Below are 18889 nucleotides of genomic sequence, written 5' to 3' on the forward strand. Positions count from 1 at the left end.
GCATATGGCATTTAAACCCTTATCAGAACAGCGAGCATAAGCCCCCTTATATATCATATATCCTGAATTCCAAAGATATATAAATATAAAATTCCCTTCACACCACAGAGAAGCATCAGTAGGTGTAAAAGAGTCAGGGAGCATGTTTTTCTGAGCTGATTATCTCCCAACAGGATGAGCTGTTCCAGCCAAATTGGTGACAGCTTCAATAATACTGAAATAGTAACACATATTATTCTAAAGACACAGATAATTCCTCTGCATTGCTAAAAAATCTCTAATGTGAACACAAGTAATTTTTCTCACTGAAAACTGATTTTTTAGATGCTTTGTTTTTAAGTGCTATCTGCTAGATATTTTGTTGTTGTTATTAGCAGAAAAAAAGCAGTAAAATTGAGAAAGAACTACAAATTTGAGGATAGCATTTAATTAAAGTTGCTTCCTAGTGCGTACTCCGGTGCTCGGTGAATACTGTGCTCTTTCTGGTTATTGCTGCGCACAGTGATGGTGTCCTGACTTAGAGGAGGGAGCTGAGTGCACAGGGGAAAAGCTGAGGTCTGGAGAGGGGTCTCCGATCTCATTTCCAACTTGCTGGGGGGCAAGACCAGAAACAACTGTGCTCTGTACTCCTCTTCTGGACTAAATCTCCATTTCACCTGTGACGCCTTTACCATCCCTCATGGTTGTGGGAGAACTTTTAATCATTTAAAAGGAGAATAATCCAGGATCTAAGACACGGCAACTGAAAAGAAAAGCACTACGTGTAAGATTTACTCAGGAAAAGCCGACTGTTCTGTTTTTCCTACAATGGTTTTCAAAATCAAATACCTTCTAAAAACCATACACAGGAAATAAAAATTACCTGTGTCTTGAGGAAAGTGAGGATTTTACTTAAAATTCAACTAGCCCCCTCAAGGGAGGATTAAGACAAAAATACTCAAAAAAGATCTACAGAGTCCTAATTCTTCTGTCTAGTTCTTTTTCTCGCTTTCACTACATTGGGCCTAAATAGACTGTTGGGGGTTCTGAGTACCAGCCTATGCATCTACCTGTAGAACAAAATTGCTTTAGAACTTTAAAAACTGCCTTAAATATGAACACCCCAGGGGATGATCCACAGTGGATATATACCACTGGCGGGAATGCTTTTTTAGTGTTACACAGATGATCTGGCCAGCTTACCCATTTTTGTAATCCACGCAGATATCTTTTCATAAAAGAAATTCAAGATCAAGATGACGATAAAGTTTAAGCAGGATCCACTGAGTGATGTAGTTATCTGGGGAGTGAGGAAACTTTTGACATGCTTAAAGGATGCTTCGCTTTCCATAAAGCTAGCAAATGTAGCAAAGACTGACAGGCGGTACACAATCACAGCTACCATACAGGCAATGACAAGAGCCATCTGGAAATGGGAAAGAAGGAATTGGTCACTGGGTCTCTGCATCTCTGCAATGTGTACACATCTGAAACATAACTAGTCTCTTCATCTCGTCATGTTAAGGTTAGTGCCTCTGACATGGAAAGCAGACCAAGCCAGGCTCTCTCACGACAGGTGGCAGTAAAAGAACACTGCCAAGGAGAAAGGGCTGGAGATAAGACAGGACCTACAGTAGCAGCAGTTGGGGGAGCCTAAAACAGAAAAGTAGCCATTGCTCATCTTTTAGGCCCATCCTCTACCAAGCACTAGAAAACTATCCAGAAGACAAAATCCTGCCCACGGCCTTACTTATTCTTAAATGATTCTTGAGTTAAAAATGTCTTGTTTTGTTTTGTTTTTGCTTTTTTTTTTTTTTAAAGATTATAAGAAAAAACAAAGATGCCAGGGACTATTTGTACAAGGCTCACAAAGCCTAAAATACATCTGGCCCCTTGACAGAAAACATTTGCCAACCTCTGCTCCAAACAGGTGGTGTGAAAACCATGTGCTTTCCCAAGAAGAACACAGTTACAGATTCTATTTCATTACCCCTCAGAGTGTTGCCATCAGTGGTCTGATATGCCTGGTCATTGAGATATTTGTATAGATTCTGCATAAATTTTAAACACTTCCCATATTGGAAAAACAGAAAGATGTAGGGATGCCTTTATCTCAATGATCGGAAAATTTGATTTTGAAAATTGAGGGACTGAATCAAGTTGAATGAGTACTAGAAATAAAGGTTAGAACAATCTTTCTGAGACCATATTCTATATTATTTCTTAAGTAGTGCCCTGAATTGATTATTGCCCCCTCCATTTACTCTATCATTTCTCCTCAGTGACTGTTATATCATCTAAGAAAACATACATTTAAAACAGAAAAATCAATTCCTTTAACTAGAAATGTTAAAATATTATGGGATAATATGCACTGGTAAGGTTAAACTATAATCTACAGCTGCTAATTATTTATATTTCAACGATGCTAAACTCTCAGGGGGTAACATTGCTTCTTTTCCTAAAGTTAAAGGCCAACTGTAAGAGGGCACAGATTTGGAGAGTGGAGGGCAGGAAATAAATTGTGGTGATGGAGGAATGAATCTATTAGTTCAAAAGCATGGAGAAAACCTGACTCCCTCACAATGGGATATGCTAATTAAATTTTTCAAACAGAAGTAATACTTTCTTCTATTTATTTCAGCAAGAAAATAAATTTCAATAGTATATGCTTTTTGTTTGCATTTTGTGTAGCTATTTTAAGTGGAGATAAAGATAAATTAATGATTAAAACCAAAACACTAACCAAAGAGTCTGCAGACTATAAGTTTGTTATACTGTTGAGGTTTCAAGTTATCACCTAATTAATGAAGTGCTAGGAGAGGGGGAAGGACAGTTTCTGAGATGAAGCCTCGCTGTCTCCCCCCAGCTCTTTTCCCAAGGTTCAATTATTCCCAGGGTTCAATTATGGCACCTCCACATAGATCACACTTTATTTTATATAGAAGCTGTATTCGAGATAAAAGGACTGGGGACGGGGAGGAAGGAGAGGGACTCAAGAGTCACTGCAGATGAAACTGCTAGAATAATCTTCCTATGACTGCATGTCAATGACATGAGAGCAGTTGTAAAAGAATGCTCACCCATAACGTCACCGTAGCTCCTGATAAAAAATACCATGGAAGGCGACTATATAGAGGCATGTAAGGTTCCATCTCCTGTAATTTAGAAGAAATCACAGCAACATCAAAATCTACCCACAAAGTTGGGACTCCAAAAAGCAGTCAAAACCACAAAATCCAGTGAAAGTAGAAACCTCCCCCAGAGAATCCGCTACAGCTCATGGGAAGCTACATTCTAGCATTGGTTCCTTCCCTTTAAGTAGAAGCCTTCTACTACTCTTAGTTGACAGATTTTATACATAATATGAGCCACAATGGATACATACTATTTCCTCAGTGTTGAAATGGAGTGATATTCAGGCCTGACAAGTCTGAGGGCTGCTGTTTAATTTGAAATGCTTTAATGATATTACAGTTTTATTCTAACTGAATTCAATCAAACTGCATCGCTCCCTAATTGCTGTGTATGATATTAAACAGGGTGCCTTCTTTACACTTAACAGGATTCTGTTTTTCCACACAGTGCACGGGCCCAGTCTTTTCTACCTTCATGTTTTTAAGTTATTAATGGAAGATATTAATTATATCAGCTGAAAATTCTCTCCTATATCAAGAGGTAGTTAGATCTTATCCAAAAAAAATACTGCCATGTAGTAAAAGAATAGCTGTCAGCAGAAATCTAAATTTTGTAATCCTATCTAAAGGATAGGATTTTTAGATCTTGAGGATTTTTAGGGAAGACTGAATGCAAACATAACTCAACAGGCAAAATAGCCCTCCAAGTACTCTACTGAAACCCCGGATGTGTGTGCATGTGTGCATGTAGATGACTATGTACATGTGTGTGCATGTGTGTCCAATACGTTTGCGTCTGTGTATGCATATTTGTTTGTGCCCATGTGTGTGTCCATGCATACAAATATGTGTTCCCAGTACAGACTGAAATGTGAGGGTTCTGGTTGTACTTAACCACTGAAGCACTGCAAGTGAGTAAAAAATCCCTTGGTTTCAAAACCATTAAAGTGGGTGATTCACAGTGGATCAATCCACACTGTTTTTCAGCTGGTTTCAAATGTAAATAAACATTCAGTACATATTGTTTTTATGTCAGTAATTTTAGGTCTGCTTTTAGTTTTTTTACAACATTAAATAGGAACAGATACACTTCATGTCATTAGGACAATGTCTCTTTTAATATATTTTCTTAATGTCATACAGCCATCCAAGTTGTTAATGTATTTTCTGAGGTGTTTTTCCCCTTTGCTCAATTACCGAATTTTTTGCAATGTCTCAATAAAAGTTAATAAGTGTTTTGTGAATGCCTAAACTGTGAAAATAATTTTGAGTATTATACCACAAGAATAGTGTCCTGAACAAAGTAGGAAAATCTACTTTTCTGGTTGTGTTAGAGACATATTCTATTCACCTTTAACAGCATCAAGCAACGCAGTGATTATAGATTATGGAAAGGTAGGGACGCTAAGAATATGCAGCCAGGAGTCTGGTCTTTGAAGGCAAAATACCTTCTATTTTCCCATTAAAAAAAAAAAAAAATTACCAAGAAGTCAAATTACTCAGTCAGCAACATACAGGTGATTTGCCAGTTAAGGATCCCCAAATCTAGACTTTACTGCCCAAACACTATTGCAATGATCTTCCCATTATGATAAATTGAAAAGGACTAGATGAATACAATGTGGTCTAATAAAACAATCACTCATAAGTCCACTATCTTATTACAATACTATTTAAATTTTTGCATATTAACTTAGTATCATATCCATGTGTATATATATACCATATATATATATATACACATATACATATATACCTGTATATGTATATATATATATATATATATATATATATATATATATATATATGCCCACACAGCAGACACATTATTTTCCATTTTCCTTTTACATCATTTATTACAAACCCATGCTATTTCATGACACGATGCCTCGTATTTGCTGCAAAATAATCTAGTTGCAGGGAGGAGCAAGTGTAAACGAATCAAGATTGCCCGTGAATTAATATGAATTGAAGCTGGGTGATGGGTCCATCCTGGGGTTCATTACGCTTGTCTATCTACCTTTTTTTTTGTATATATTTGAAATACATATTAGAAACAACTAAAGAAGTTTATAAGATTTATATGTTGGAGAATATTTTAAAGGCAAATTAAAATATGCGTAATTATTTGGGAGGTATGTCCATTGAGATACGCTGCCCATTTCAGTTTCCTAATCTACCTTAGTTACTGCATTTATTTTCCTGTGTTTACACATAGCTTCAAATTCAGGTCTCAGCTGAAGCTGCTGCTGTTCCTCTTCAAAGTCCACCAGGTCCCACTCATATTCCATTCTGGCTTGTCGCTGTTTCCAAAACTCCAAAAACAATGTGACTGTAGGCAAAGAAATGTATAAGAACAAATATAATCAAGAGATAGGGAAATCAAGTGAATAAAAAAAAGAACCCGGTGCTTTTCTCTACTTTAAAAAACCATTTTGGTTGAATGATGGCTCTCTGTCACTACTCTAATGACAAAATTATAGAATTACAAATGTTGTCTTAATACTATGTAGAAACACTGAAACAACTCCTATATAAAAATTCAAGTTAATTTCTTAGCAATCCCTGCAAGGAAGAAAAAAATTCAGGCACATTACTCTCTCTTCATTCAGATAATCTGAAAGAATGTTTAAACTTAACCTTTTATTAACACTTAGACTTTGTTTGCAAGCTTTTTACTGAAATCATTCAATGTACATATGTATGTATAATTTTAATAAACTTTCAATTGAACCATAACATATTTACAGAAAAGTACATAAAACACAACTGTACAATTTAAAGAATTTTCACAAAATAAACACTCTCATGGAATCAGCAACTGTATCAAAAGGTAGAACATGACCAGCACCCCAGAAACACTCCCTTATGACTCTTCTAAGACGTAAGTGTAATATCCTGGCTTCTAATATTATAGGATAGTTTGGCCTGTCTTTGAACTTTACGTAAATCATGTCATACACCATACACAGGTAGTTTTTGTGTTAGGTTTTGTTTTGGTTCAACTTTGCTTGTAAACTCAACCTATATTGCTGTGTGCAGCAAAAGTTCACTTATTTTCATTGCTACATAGTATTGCATTATGTGATAAATCACAATTTTGTTTATTATTGGGTTCATGGACATTTGTGCTACTGCCAGGTTTTTTGCCATTATAGCATTGCTGTGAATATTCTTGCACGTGTCTTTTGGTGGGTATATATCTAAGAATGGAATACTAACACAATATTAACTTATAATTTTATCACCTGTGAAAAATTCAAATTTTAATGTTTTATCTGACTCATTCTCTACCTTTTAAATAATTATAAGGAATTATGAATTCTATCTGTACATTTTTACAGTCTTAATTATATCCTCCCTTAAGTATCCTTATAGTCATCTAACTGATCTCTCTGATTCCAATATCCCTTTTTTTCAATATAAATATATCCCCTGACTACTAAAGAGTTTTATTTGTTTATTTGCTTATGTGTACATTTGTTTATGTATTTTTCCTCATTTTTTTAAAAAATTATTTTATCATAAGAACACTTAACCTGCTTAACAAATTTTAAGTCTACAATACCTTTATGTTGACTATAGGCACAATGTCATACAGCAGATTTCTAGGGCTTTTTTATCTTACTTAACAGAGACTATATGTCCATTGATTAGTTACTCCCCTTTTCCCTCACCTCTCTTAACTTCCAACAACCTCCATTCCACTCTCTAATTCCATAAATTTGATTATTTTAGATATTTCATGTAAATGGGATCATTAAGGATTTCTCTGTCTGTGACTGGCATGTTACACTGACCATAATGTCTTTAAGGTTCATCCATGTTGTCACATATTGCAGAATTCCCTTCTTTTCAAGGGTGAATTGTATATCATATGTATATATCAACAGTGTGTGTGTGTGTCTGTTTCTGTATGTGTGTGTGTGTATGGTGTACATATATACCACAGTTTCTTTGTCTATCCATCAATGGACAATTAGGTAGTTTCTACATCTTGCTTATTATGGCTAGTGCTGCAATAAACATAGGAGTGCCAACATCTCAAGATCCTGATTTCAAAGATGTGGAATAAATACTCATAAGGTGATATTGCTGGACCATATAGTAGTTCTATTTTTAGTTTTTTTTGAGGAATTTCCATACTGTTTTCCAGCTGCACCATTTAGCATTCCCACTAACAATGTACAAAAATTCATTAGAATTCTCCACATCCTCACCAGCTCTTGTCTTTTGTTGTTTTGGTATTAGCCATCCTGACAGGTGCAAGATGATATCTCATTGTGGTTTTGATTTACATTTCCCTGGTAACTAGTTACACTAAGAATATTTTTCATATACCTGTTGGCCATTTATATATATTCTTTGGAGAATGTCTATTTGTCCATTTTTTAATAAGGTTATTAGGGTTTTCTTTTTGTTTTGTTTTTTGTTTTGTTTTTTTTTGTTGTTGTTGTTGTTTTTTTTTTTTTTTGCTATTGAGTTGCAGGAGTTCCTTATGTATTTTGGACATTAACCACTTAGCAGATAAATGATTTGCAAATATTTTCTGCCATTCCATGGGTTGTCTTTTCACTCTGCTGTTTTCTGTGCTGCAAGAAACTTTTTAGCTGATGTAGTCAAACTTGTTTTTGGTTTTTGTTCCCTGAGCTTTGATGTTATGCCCAGGAAATCAATGCCAAGACCAATGTAATGAAGTTTTCCCTTATATTTTCTTCTAGGAGTTTTATATAGTTTCAGGTTCTACATTTAAGATTTTACACAATGCTGAGGTGATTGAGTATAGGATAAAGACTCAATTTCACTCTTTTGCATGTGGATGTCCAGATTTCTCAGCACCATTTGTTGAAGAGATTATTCCTTCCCCATTGTGTATTCTTGGAACTCTTGTTGAAGATTAGTTAACGATATATGTTAATTTCTGAACTTTATTCTGTTTCACTGGTCTGTATATCTGTCTTTATGCCAGTGCCATACTGATTTGATTATTGTTGCTTTGCAATATATTTTGAAATCAAGAAGTCTGATATCTCCAGCTTTGTTCTTCCTCAAGATTTACCTGGCTATTTCAAGACTTTTGTGATCCCAGGGGCACCTGGGTGGCTCTGTCAGGCAAGCATCTGACTCTTTAATTTCAGCAGGTCGGTCAAGCATCTGACTCTTAATTTTTGCTCAGGTCATGATCTCACAGTTCATGGAATCCATGGGATCCAGCGCCATCCTGCGCTGCATGCTGACAATACAGAGCCCAACTGTGATTGTCTCTCTCCCTCTCTCTCTGCCCCTCCTCTGTTCTCCCCCTCTTTCCTTCAAAATAAATAAATAAATAGAAACTTCTTTAAAAATTAAAAAGGGGGGGGGGCTCCTGGGTGGCTCAGTTGGATAAGTGTCTGACTTTGGCTTAGGTCATGATCTCACGGTTCATGAGTTCAAGCCCCACGTCAGGCTCTGTGCTGACAGCTAAGAGCCTGGACCCTGCTTTGGATTCTGTGTCTCCCCCCTCTCTGTTCCTCCCCCACTTGCTCTCTCTCTCTCTCTCTCAAAAATAAATACAGATTAAAAAAATTAAAAAAAAATACTTTTGTCATTTCATGTGAATTTTTTCAGTTGTTTTTCCTATTTCTGGTAAAAAAAATGCCACTGGGACTTTGATAGAGATCATATTGAATATTTAGGTCACTTTGGGTAGTATAGGAAAATTAATAATATTAAGTCTTCCAATCCATTAGTATGGAATGGCTTAATATATTATTCCTCCAGGGGCACCTGGGTGGCTCAGTCAGTTAGGCATCTGACTTTGGCTCAGGTCATGATCTCATGGTTTATGGGTTCAAGCCCCATGTTGGGCTCTGTGCTGACAGCTCAAAGCCTGGAGCCTGCTTCAGATTCTGTGTCTCCCTCTCTCTCTGCTCCTCCCCCACTCACACTCTGTCTCTCTCTCTCTTTCTCTCAAAAATAAACATTAAAAAAATTTATATTATTCCTCCAAATATTTAGAAGTATAATATTGCTTGCTTTGCATTGATTTCAGTTTCCATTGGTTAGTTACATAACACCAGTCCCCCAACATGACTCAAATTTCAGGTACCACAGTATATTAACTATGAACTGTTGCATAAAGTACAAATTTTGCTGTTAGTTCCTCAAACCACAAATCACTATATAAATAGCAGACGTGTATCATGATTAGTGACCAATCACATCACTTTAAATGCCGCTGGTGTTTGAACGCTGCATATTTGTTAGTCAATTAATGTGCAGACAGCAAAGCATGTCTTTGTATTTCCTCCTTGCCTTCCACGTGGCATTTTACAAAAATGGGTACTAAAAAATAGAACTGATGAACAAAGATGTAAGTACATTAAACAAATGGAAAATGAAAACAAAACATAAATGGAGTTATGGAAGAATAGAAGACTGAGAATATTGACATTGTTGCCATTTGAGAGACTCTGTACATATACAACCAGAGGAACTTAGCAAAGGCAAATCTGCTGACATAAATGAAGAAAGCAGTTGTGAGGAAGAGGGATGTCCCATAGGAAACGGTGTTGGCAAAAACTTCAGCTTAAAGGAACTCTCGGTGATAGTTCATTACAGTGAAAACACAGAGGGTAAGTTAATGCTCACACCAGAATGTTCTATCCTTGGGATACCTTTGCCACCTGTTTTCCCTTTCAAAATCCTATTTTAAAAAATCCAAATCAAATTGCAGGTCTTCTATAAAAGTTATCTCAATTCCTCTAGTCAAGAAGTAATTCCTTCCTCCTCTGTACTTCTTCAGCACTTAAAATTTAATGACAGTATGTACTAGATTCTGGCCCAATTAGATTGTGACCTTCTTAAAAACATGTTATATTTCACTCATTTATTTATTCATTTTTAAATTTAATATTAACTGAATTTCATGAGGCAGAAAATTTTATTCATTTATTCATTTCTTTACTCATGTATTTGGTAGATACACTGCTACTAGGAGAAAAAAGTTTCAAGAGCACAGTATAATTAAGCAGTCTTTTAATATTCCAATGCTTTCCTGAAGGGGATCTACTTGTATACTTAAAAGCTGCTTCCTGAAGGTCTGGCTTCCAATTAGCCTGAACCAGGTGCTAACTCAGATACTCCCCTTTGGGACACTGACAGGTCTTAGCATACTCCCAAATACTGGGAGCCACCAAGAACATAGAAGGCGGTGGGGACAATCACAGAGGTTTGAGAAACAGTTCACACTGGATTCATCAAAAAGATTCATCTCCTATGCCAGATCACACAGTCATTACTGGGAGAGGTAGCTAATTTATCTAATGTGCAGAAATCAATACAGAGAGACAAAGTAAATGAAGAAACACAGGAATATGTTCCAAACAACAGCAACAAAACAAAAAACAAATACATAAATAAGCCTCAGTAACTGACCTTAATGAAAATAAGATAAATGATTTACCTCATAAAAAGTTCAAAATCGGGGCACCTGGGTGGTTCAGTAAGTTAAGCGTCTGACTTCAGCTCAGGTCATGATCTCACAGCTCGTGGGTTCAGCCCTGCATTGGGCTCTGTGCCAACAGCTCAGAGCCTGGAGTCTGCTTCAGATTCTGTGTCTCCCTGTCTCTCTCTGCCCCTACCCCTCTTGTGCTCTCTCTCTCTCTCTCTCTCTCTCTCTCTCTCTCTCTCTCTCAAAAATAAAACATTAAAAAAAATTTTTTAGGGGTGCCTGGGTGGTTCAGTTGGTTAAACATCTGACTTTGGCTCAGGTCATGATCTCACAGTTTGTGGGTTCTAGCCCCGCGTCAGGCTCTGTGCTGACAGCTCAGAGCCTGGAGCCTGTTTCAGATTCTGTGTTTCCCTCTCTCTCTGCCCCTCCCCTGTTCACGCTCTGTTTCTGTCTCAAGAATAAATAAACATTATTTTTTTTTCTCATTCTCTCTCTCTCTCTCAAATAAAGTAAAACATTAAAAAACATTTTTAAGTTCAAAATAATAGTCATAAAGACATTTACCAAGGGCAGAAGAATGTTGCATGACCAAAGTGAGAATGTACTAAGAGACAGAAAACATACAAAAGTAATAAACACAAATCAGAGAGCTGAAGAATACAATACTGCACCAAAAATTTCAATGGAGATATTCCACAGCAGATTAGATCAAATGAAGAAAGATAAGCAAAATTGAAGACACAGTATTGTACTTCATTTAGAGGAGCAAAAAGATGAAAGAGTGCGGTTAGCTTAAGGGACTATGAGACAATATGAAGCTGACCAACATTCACATTAATAGGCTCGCCAAAGAAGAAAACAGTAAGAAAGGGGCAGAAAACTTACGCAAAGATATAGTGGTTGAAAACTTCCCTTACATGGGGAGAAAAATATATCAAATCTGAGAAGCCCAAAGTATCCCAAAGGAGTCCTAAAAGACTCACACTAAGACACATTATAATTAAATTCTCAAAAGCTATATACAAAAAGAGAATCTTACATGCAGCAACAGAAAAACAACTTGTTACATACAAGGGACAGCCTCATAAGACTATCAGCAGATTTTCACAGCAGAAACTTTTCCAGGCCAGGGGGACTGGCATGGTATAGTCAAAGTACTGAAGGACAAAAACTGCCAACCAAGAATATTCTACCTGACAAGCTGTCTTTCAGAACTGAAGAACAGATAGAGTTTTCCAGAATACAAAAGTTAAAGGAGTTCATCACCACTAGGATGGTCTGTCTGGCCTTATAAGAAGTATTAAAGAGACTTCTTTGATATAAAATAAAAGGATGCTAGTTGCCAACATGCAAACATGTGAAAATATAAATGTCACTAGTTAAGGTAAATATACAGTTAAATTCAGAATACTCTAATGTTGTAATGGTAATGGCTAAATCATTTATAAAATTAGTATGAAGGTTAAAAGACAAAAGGAGTAAAAATAACTATACAATAACTGGTTAATAGATAAACAAGATAAAAAGATGTAAATCGTGACATCAGAAGCATAAAGCATGGAGGGGAGAGTAAAAATATAGAAACTTAGTATGTACCTGAAGTTAATTCGTCTTAGCTTACCAGAGACTATAAGATGTTTTATATAAGCCTCATTGTACTCACAAAGCAAAACTTATAATAGATACACAGACGATAAAAAGAAAGGAATATAAACATATGTTAGAAAAAATTATCAGGAGGACAAGACAGGAAGAAGGGAACAAAGAAATTATAAAATAGCCAGAAAAAATTAACAAAATGGAAAAAGGAAGTCTACACCTAACAATTACTACTTTAATGTAAATAAGCTAAGTTCTCTAATCAAAAATCTTGGAGTGGCTGAATGAATAAAAAACAAGACCCAACTGTCTGTGAATTGCAGGAGCCTCACTACAGCTTTAAGGACACACATACTGAAAATGAAAGGATGAAAAATATATGGAAACCAAAAGAAAGCAAGGTTAGTTATATCAGAAAAAAAACAGACTTTAGACAAAGGCTGTAATAAGGGGCAAAGAAAATCATTACATAATGATAAAGAGGTCAATCAAGCAACAGGATATAATACTTGTAAATATTTCTGCATCCAACGGCAGAACACATAAAGAAATAATATGAATATTAATAGACTTGAAGACAGAAACAGACAGCAATATAATAATAGTAGGGAGGGGTGCCTCGGCGGCTCAGTCGGTTAAGTGTCTGACCTCAGCTCAGGCCATGACTCAATGGTTCATGGGTTCAAGCCCCGCATCAGGCTCTGTGGTGACAGCTCAGAGCTTGGAGCCTGCTTTGAATTCTGTGTCTCCGTCTCTCTCTGCCCCTCTCTCGCTCATGCTCTGCCTCCATCTCTGTCTCTATCTCTCAAAGATAAATAATCATGAAAAAAAAATAAAAAATAATAGCGGGGAAATTCAATAGCCCCACTTTCAACAATGGATAGATTATTCAGACAGAAAAATCAATAAGGAATCATTCAACTTAAATTACATGTTAGACAAGGTAGATTTAACAGAGGCCTACAGCACTTTCCACCCAACAGTGGCAGAATACACATTATTCTCAAGTGTGCATGGAATGTTCCCTAGGAAAGATCAAATGTTAGATCAATGCTTCTGAACAAGCAATGTCTCAAAACGAAATCAAAAGAGAAACAAAAATATCTGGAAACAATGAAAATAGAAATATGACATATCAAAACTTATGGGCTGCAGCAACAGAAGTTCTAGGAGGCAAGTTCATAGTAATAAATGCATATATTAAGACATAAGAGAAACCTTAAATAAACAACTGAACTTTACCTGGAGTGAGAAAAAAAAGAACAAAGTAAGCACAAAGCTAGTAGAAAGAAGGAAGTAACAAAGATCAGAGTGCAAATAAATAAAATAGAGACTAACAAGACAATACAAAAGGTCAATGAAACTAAGAGCTGTTTTTCTTCTTCAAAAGATAAACAAATTACATAAGCCTTTAGCTAGACGTACCAAGAAAAAAGAGAGAGGACCCAAATAAATAAAATTAGAAATGAAAAAGAACACGTGACAACTGATACCACAGAAATACAAATAATCATAAAAGACTACTATTAACAAGTATACGCCAACAAATTGTGAAAGCTAGAAGAAAAAATAAATTCCTATAAACACACAACATACTGAGGCTGAATCATGAAGAAATAGAAATTCTGAACAAATGACTAGTAAAGATCTTGAATCAGTAATCAAACACCTCCCCACAAAGAAAAATCCAGGAGAAGATGACTTCACTCATGCATTCTACTAAACATTTAAATAATTAATGTCAACCTTTCTCAACTCTTGCCAAAATTATAAGAGAAGGGAAGATTTTCAAACTCATCTTAGGAAGCAGCATTTCTGTGATACCAAAGCCAGGCAAGAAAATTACAAGAAAAGAAATTACAGGCAAATGTCCGTGATGAACACAGATGCAAAAAACCTGAATAAAATAGCAGCAAATCAAATTCAACAATACATTAAAAGGTTCATACACCATGACAAAGTAAAATTCATTCCAGGGATACAAGGATGGTTCTATATGCACAATCAATGCAGTATATTATATTAATAACAAAAATGATAAAAAAAAACTTATGATCATCTCACCTGATACAGCAAAAGCACTTGACAGAATTCTTGATAAAAATTCTCAACAACATGAGTATGGAGGGAATGTACCTCAATATAATAAGAGTCATATGGGACAAGCCCACAGCTAATACCATTCTCAGTGGTGAAAAGCTAAAAGCTTTTCCTGTATGATTAGTAATAAGACAAGGATGCCCATTCTTGCCACTTTTTTTCAAAGATTACTGAAAGTCCTAGCCAGAGCAATCAGCCAAGAAAAAGAAATAAGTGGCATACAAATTTGGAAAGGAAAAAAATAAAACTGTCTCTATTTGCAGATGGTATTAAATTATATGTAGAAAGTCCTAAAGATTCCACCAAAGACAGAATAAAGGAATTCAGTAAAGTTTGAGGATAAAACTTAATATACAAAAATTAGTTGTTTCTATACACTAACCACATACTATCAGAAAGAAAAATAAAGAAAACAATCCCATTTCTAATGGAATCAAAAGGAATAAAATATCTAGTTATAAATAGAACTCAGGAAGTGAAAGATATGTACACTGAATACTACAAGATATTGACAAACTCAAGATGACACAAATAAATGGAAAGATATTCCATGCTTACGGACTACAAGAATCATATTGTAAAAATGTCCATACTACCCAAGCAATCTTCAGATTCAATGCAATCCCTATCAAAATTTCAATGACATTTTTCAGGGAAATAGAACAAACAATACTAAAATTTGTATGGAACCACAAAAGACCTGGAATAGGCAGAGCAGTCTTCAGAAAGAACAAAGCAGTAGGCATCACACTTCCTGATTTCAAAGCTATCGTAATTACACTTTATAAACTATACTACAAAGCTATAGTAATCAAAACAAGATGATAGTGGCATAAAAACAGACACATAGACCTACAGATCATAATCAAGAGCTCAGATATAAATCCATGCATGTATGATAAACTAGTATTTCACAGAGGAGCCAAGAATATTCAACGTGGGAAGGATCGTTTCTTCAATAAATGGTTTCGTGAAAACTGGATATTCATTTGCCAAGGAACAAAGCCAAATCCCTGTCTTAGACCATATACCAAAATCAACTCAAAATAGATTACAGACTGATTGAGCCTAAGATCTGAAACCATAAAACTCAGAGAAGAAAACATAGTGGGTAAGTTCCTTGACATTGGTCAAAGCAATGATTTGTTGGATTTAACATAAAGACTAAGGCAACAAAAGCAAAAATAAACAAGTAGGACTTTCAACAAAGTAGAAAGCACAGGAAAGGAAACCATTAACAAAATAAAAAGGCAACTTACAGAATGCGAGAAAATATTTGCAAATTATGTATTTGGTAAGGGGTTAATATCATTTTTTATATATCTGAAGAAATCATACAACTCAACAGCAAAAAAACAAAAACAAAAACAAAAACAAAACTAATCCGATTAGAAAATGGACACAGTGGGGCAGCTGGGTCAGTTAAGCCTCTGACTTCTGCTCAGGTCATGATTGTGGGTTCAAGCCCCATGTGGGGCTCTGTGCTGACAGCTCAGAGCCTGGAGCCTGCTTTGGATTCTGTGTCTCCCTCTCTCTCTGCCCCTCCCTTGCTCTCTCTCTCTCTCTCTCAATAATAAATAAACATTAAAAAAAAATTTTAAGGCAATTCCATTCAGTCATAAATACACACACACACATATACACACACATTCACATATCTGTTACCCTGGAAGGAGTCTCGTCACTCAGTTTTTAATAAAAATATAGATTTAAAACTATGTATATCAGTTATGTAAAATTATATTTATACACATGCCCACACACATGGAAGAAAAGATTCTGAAAAACTATGGCCATGATAATGTTTCCATTTCTAGTAACTTTAACATTATTTTCTCCCTGCTTTTATATACTACTTGAGTTTCCTATGATGAGTGTGTATTTGCATTATGAACAAAAAGTTTAAAAAAATAAAAAGCATTTCCTATCTGCCACTACAAAGCATAGGAAGCATTATTTTCACGTCTCAACCTCTTGAACTAATGTTATTCCTTTAACCAAGAATGTTTTTTTCTTCACATCTATTCTGCCAACGCATCCTTTGATTCAGCTTAATGATTTATTAGTGGCTGTACTAAAATAAATATCTCTAAAGTTCTGCTTTCCTAGAATTCGGCCACGAGCCTCAAAAACCAAAGGTAAACCAATTCACTACTAACGTAAACTTTTCTGAAAGAACCGATGGTAACACCTCCTCAAAACACTTCAACTGTCTGGGTGTTCTGCATATGGCTGTGTCTCTGTTTGCGATGAAGTATGAGGTTGGTGTTGGTACACCATCTCTCTATGTGCAAACACCTGAAAACCACTATATTTGCTGTAATTTGTGTACCTCTCGTTCACTGCTGATTCCAAGTAATGATCGAGGAAAAATTTGGCAGCTACGTGATAAAGATGTATTTGTACTTAACAAAGTCGGGGTTATTAGAGAACTGATGGTAAGATTTGACTATTCTCTGTTCTTTGAATCGAGGCCACTGTCTTCAGAGCAGAGCAGCCAAGCAGAAGTGGTGGAAACCCATAAATCTTCACGCACATCCACAAATTTTGGTGTCTTTTTCCCTGGATTGAGCTCCCTTGCCCACTTTTTAAATACACATATTTGTGATTATTAAATAATTTTTTTAATTGGAAAGAAAAAATCTATTTCTTCCCAGAGTCCCCTAAAATTTGGGACATGTTTTGGAAGTCTTTAGGTTTCCTCCTGCTGAGCTAGTAACATATTTTCCTCACTGACAGCAGGAACAAGATGAAAAAAAAAGAAGAAAAAAGATGAAACACTGGGACATTTCCAAAATTAAGGGGAATTCTACTTTATATGGAAGATTTCTAACAAATATAACTGGAAGCTGGAACCAGAATTATACACAGGGAATTTAGACTCAAACATTGATTTAACAGCCCTCAACAGTTGTTGATTCTTGTTCAACTTTGTATCTATGATTCAATATTTTTCAGCCAGCAAATATTTATGTGTATTCTCTCCTGAATTACATACTTATTGAACTGTTTTTTTTTTCATAGCACTGGGAGATGGTGTGAGCTGAATATATACAAAGTTTCAAAAATTATATTATCTCTCAGAGAAATAAACAGATGATGAATAAAGACCTTTTTTGGACCAAAGACCAAGGAATACAGACCACTGATGTAGACTCTATCGGTGTACTGATGTTAGTTAGCAAACACACAAAGATCCCAAGTCACCTTTGGTATATAAAATATGCCATCTGTATATGTTATATGGCCATATAACACATAACATAGAGTTGTTTTTTATGTGGCCATTTACTCACCCCAAATTCCCATGAATATTGCAAAGAATACTGTGGACTCGTTATCAAATAAATGCGAGATCTGCAAAAACAATAACATCACAAAGACTGTTTAGTATCAAACGCAATACAAAAAGAGAAATCCCAAGTCTTTTCCCATACCACAATGCATACATACCTTTGAAGCCAAACACGTAGTATTTAGTCTCCAATAATCACACACTAGATCACAGAGCGGGCACATGATAATCTGCCCTCCAATCTTAGGGTCACAGATTTCAGTGCTGCAGAGGAGACAGCAAAGTGATTTTAAAAGTGATGTGCTTTTAGGTGACAGAACAACAGTTTACACAGCTTCTCAAATATGGCAGAAGGGAAAATAAAGCAGCAATCTCTGTAGTAGGTCAAGTCATGCTTTGAGAAACAGAATCTTTAGAGCTGATCATTTATAGATTTTTCTGTAAAGCACTAGGTGAGGGCAGCCATTACATTTGGGTTTTTATCAGAAATATCAATTATCTGCTGCCACCAGGAGACACTCTGAAACAAATGCCAGGGAAATAATAAGAGCAGTTGTTTCAGTTAGTATGACATCAAGATGTTTTCTCCGTTTGGGCAATTCAGTTGCACGTACCTGCTTGAGTTATTATCCATTGATAATAAGCCGTAAATGAAACAAGCTAAGCCAACGACAGCCGCAAAGGACAGCATTTCCGTGTAAAATCCAAGAAAGACAAAATACATGCCAATCTTTTCTCCATAATAATCCCTATGAAAGAAGGTAAAAAATAGTATCAAAGTTTAAGAGAATGATACAATCCAGAGACCCTTGGTTTTGTATTCAGAAGAGACATGTATTCCTGGCTCCACTGCTTTCTAGCCCTGTCATTTTGGTAGAGTTACTAAACTTTCTGAACTCTGGTTTCCACGTCCTAAAATATAAGACGATGCTTATCCAAAGAAGTGGTGCAAGGACTGAAAGAGTTAACACATATAAATAGGAAGCCAACTGAATGTAAGTTAACTTTTAATTTTGAAATAATAAGTATAAATTTGAAAAGCTTCCAATGTTTCAGGAGACTTTAATGTACTAAAATGTAGAACATTCTGCGATGTAACTCTAGCAATTAACAAATCAAAATCACATTCCTAATCTGCATGGAGTTTCGCTTTATTTCTCTTTCTAATATAGAAGAAGGTACTCTCACCACATTCATCAAGAGTGGTTATATGTATAAAGTTACATCTCCCTTCAATTTTGGATCTCTGATAGATGTTTATAGAATTGTGATAGAGGTAGCAAACTAAGGAATTAAAAAGGGCTGCTTAAGAAAAATCCCATAGAGGGGAGCCTGGGTGGTTCAGTC

At 35.7% G+C, this 18889-nt stretch overlaps 1 protein-coding gene across 7 annotated transcripts in view; it reads right to left on the minus strand.

The window, feature by feature from the left end:
• ANO5 (anoctamin 5) overlaps nt 1–18889 on the minus strand; it is an 88071-nt gene that overhangs the window by 16022 nt on the left and 53160 nt on the right. For all 7 annotated transcript variants that reach the window (XM_019456543.2, XM_019456544.2, XM_019456542.2 and 4 more), the window contains 6 exons: nt 18157–18291; nt 17701–17806; nt 17544–17604; nt 5297–5448; nt 3063–3137; nt 1183–1405 (listed from right to left, as the gene is read on the minus strand). In XM_019456543.2, the coding sequence (XP_019312088.1) occupies nt 1183–1405; nt 3063–3137; nt 5297–5448; nt 17544–17604; nt 17701–17806; nt 18157–18291 (752 nt within the window). The remainder of the gene's footprint in view (nt 1–1182; nt 1406–3062; nt 3138–5296; nt 5449–17543; nt 17605–17700; nt 17807–18156; nt 18292–18889) is intronic.

Source organism: Panthera pardus, unplaced genomic scaffold (genome assembly GCF_024362965.1).
Source record: "Panthera pardus isolate Hobbes unplaced genomic scaffold, ASM2436296v1 HiC_scaffold_12, whole genome shotgun sequence".
Lineage (NCBI taxonomy): Eukaryota > Metazoa > Chordata > Mammalia > Carnivora > Felidae > Panthera > Panthera pardus.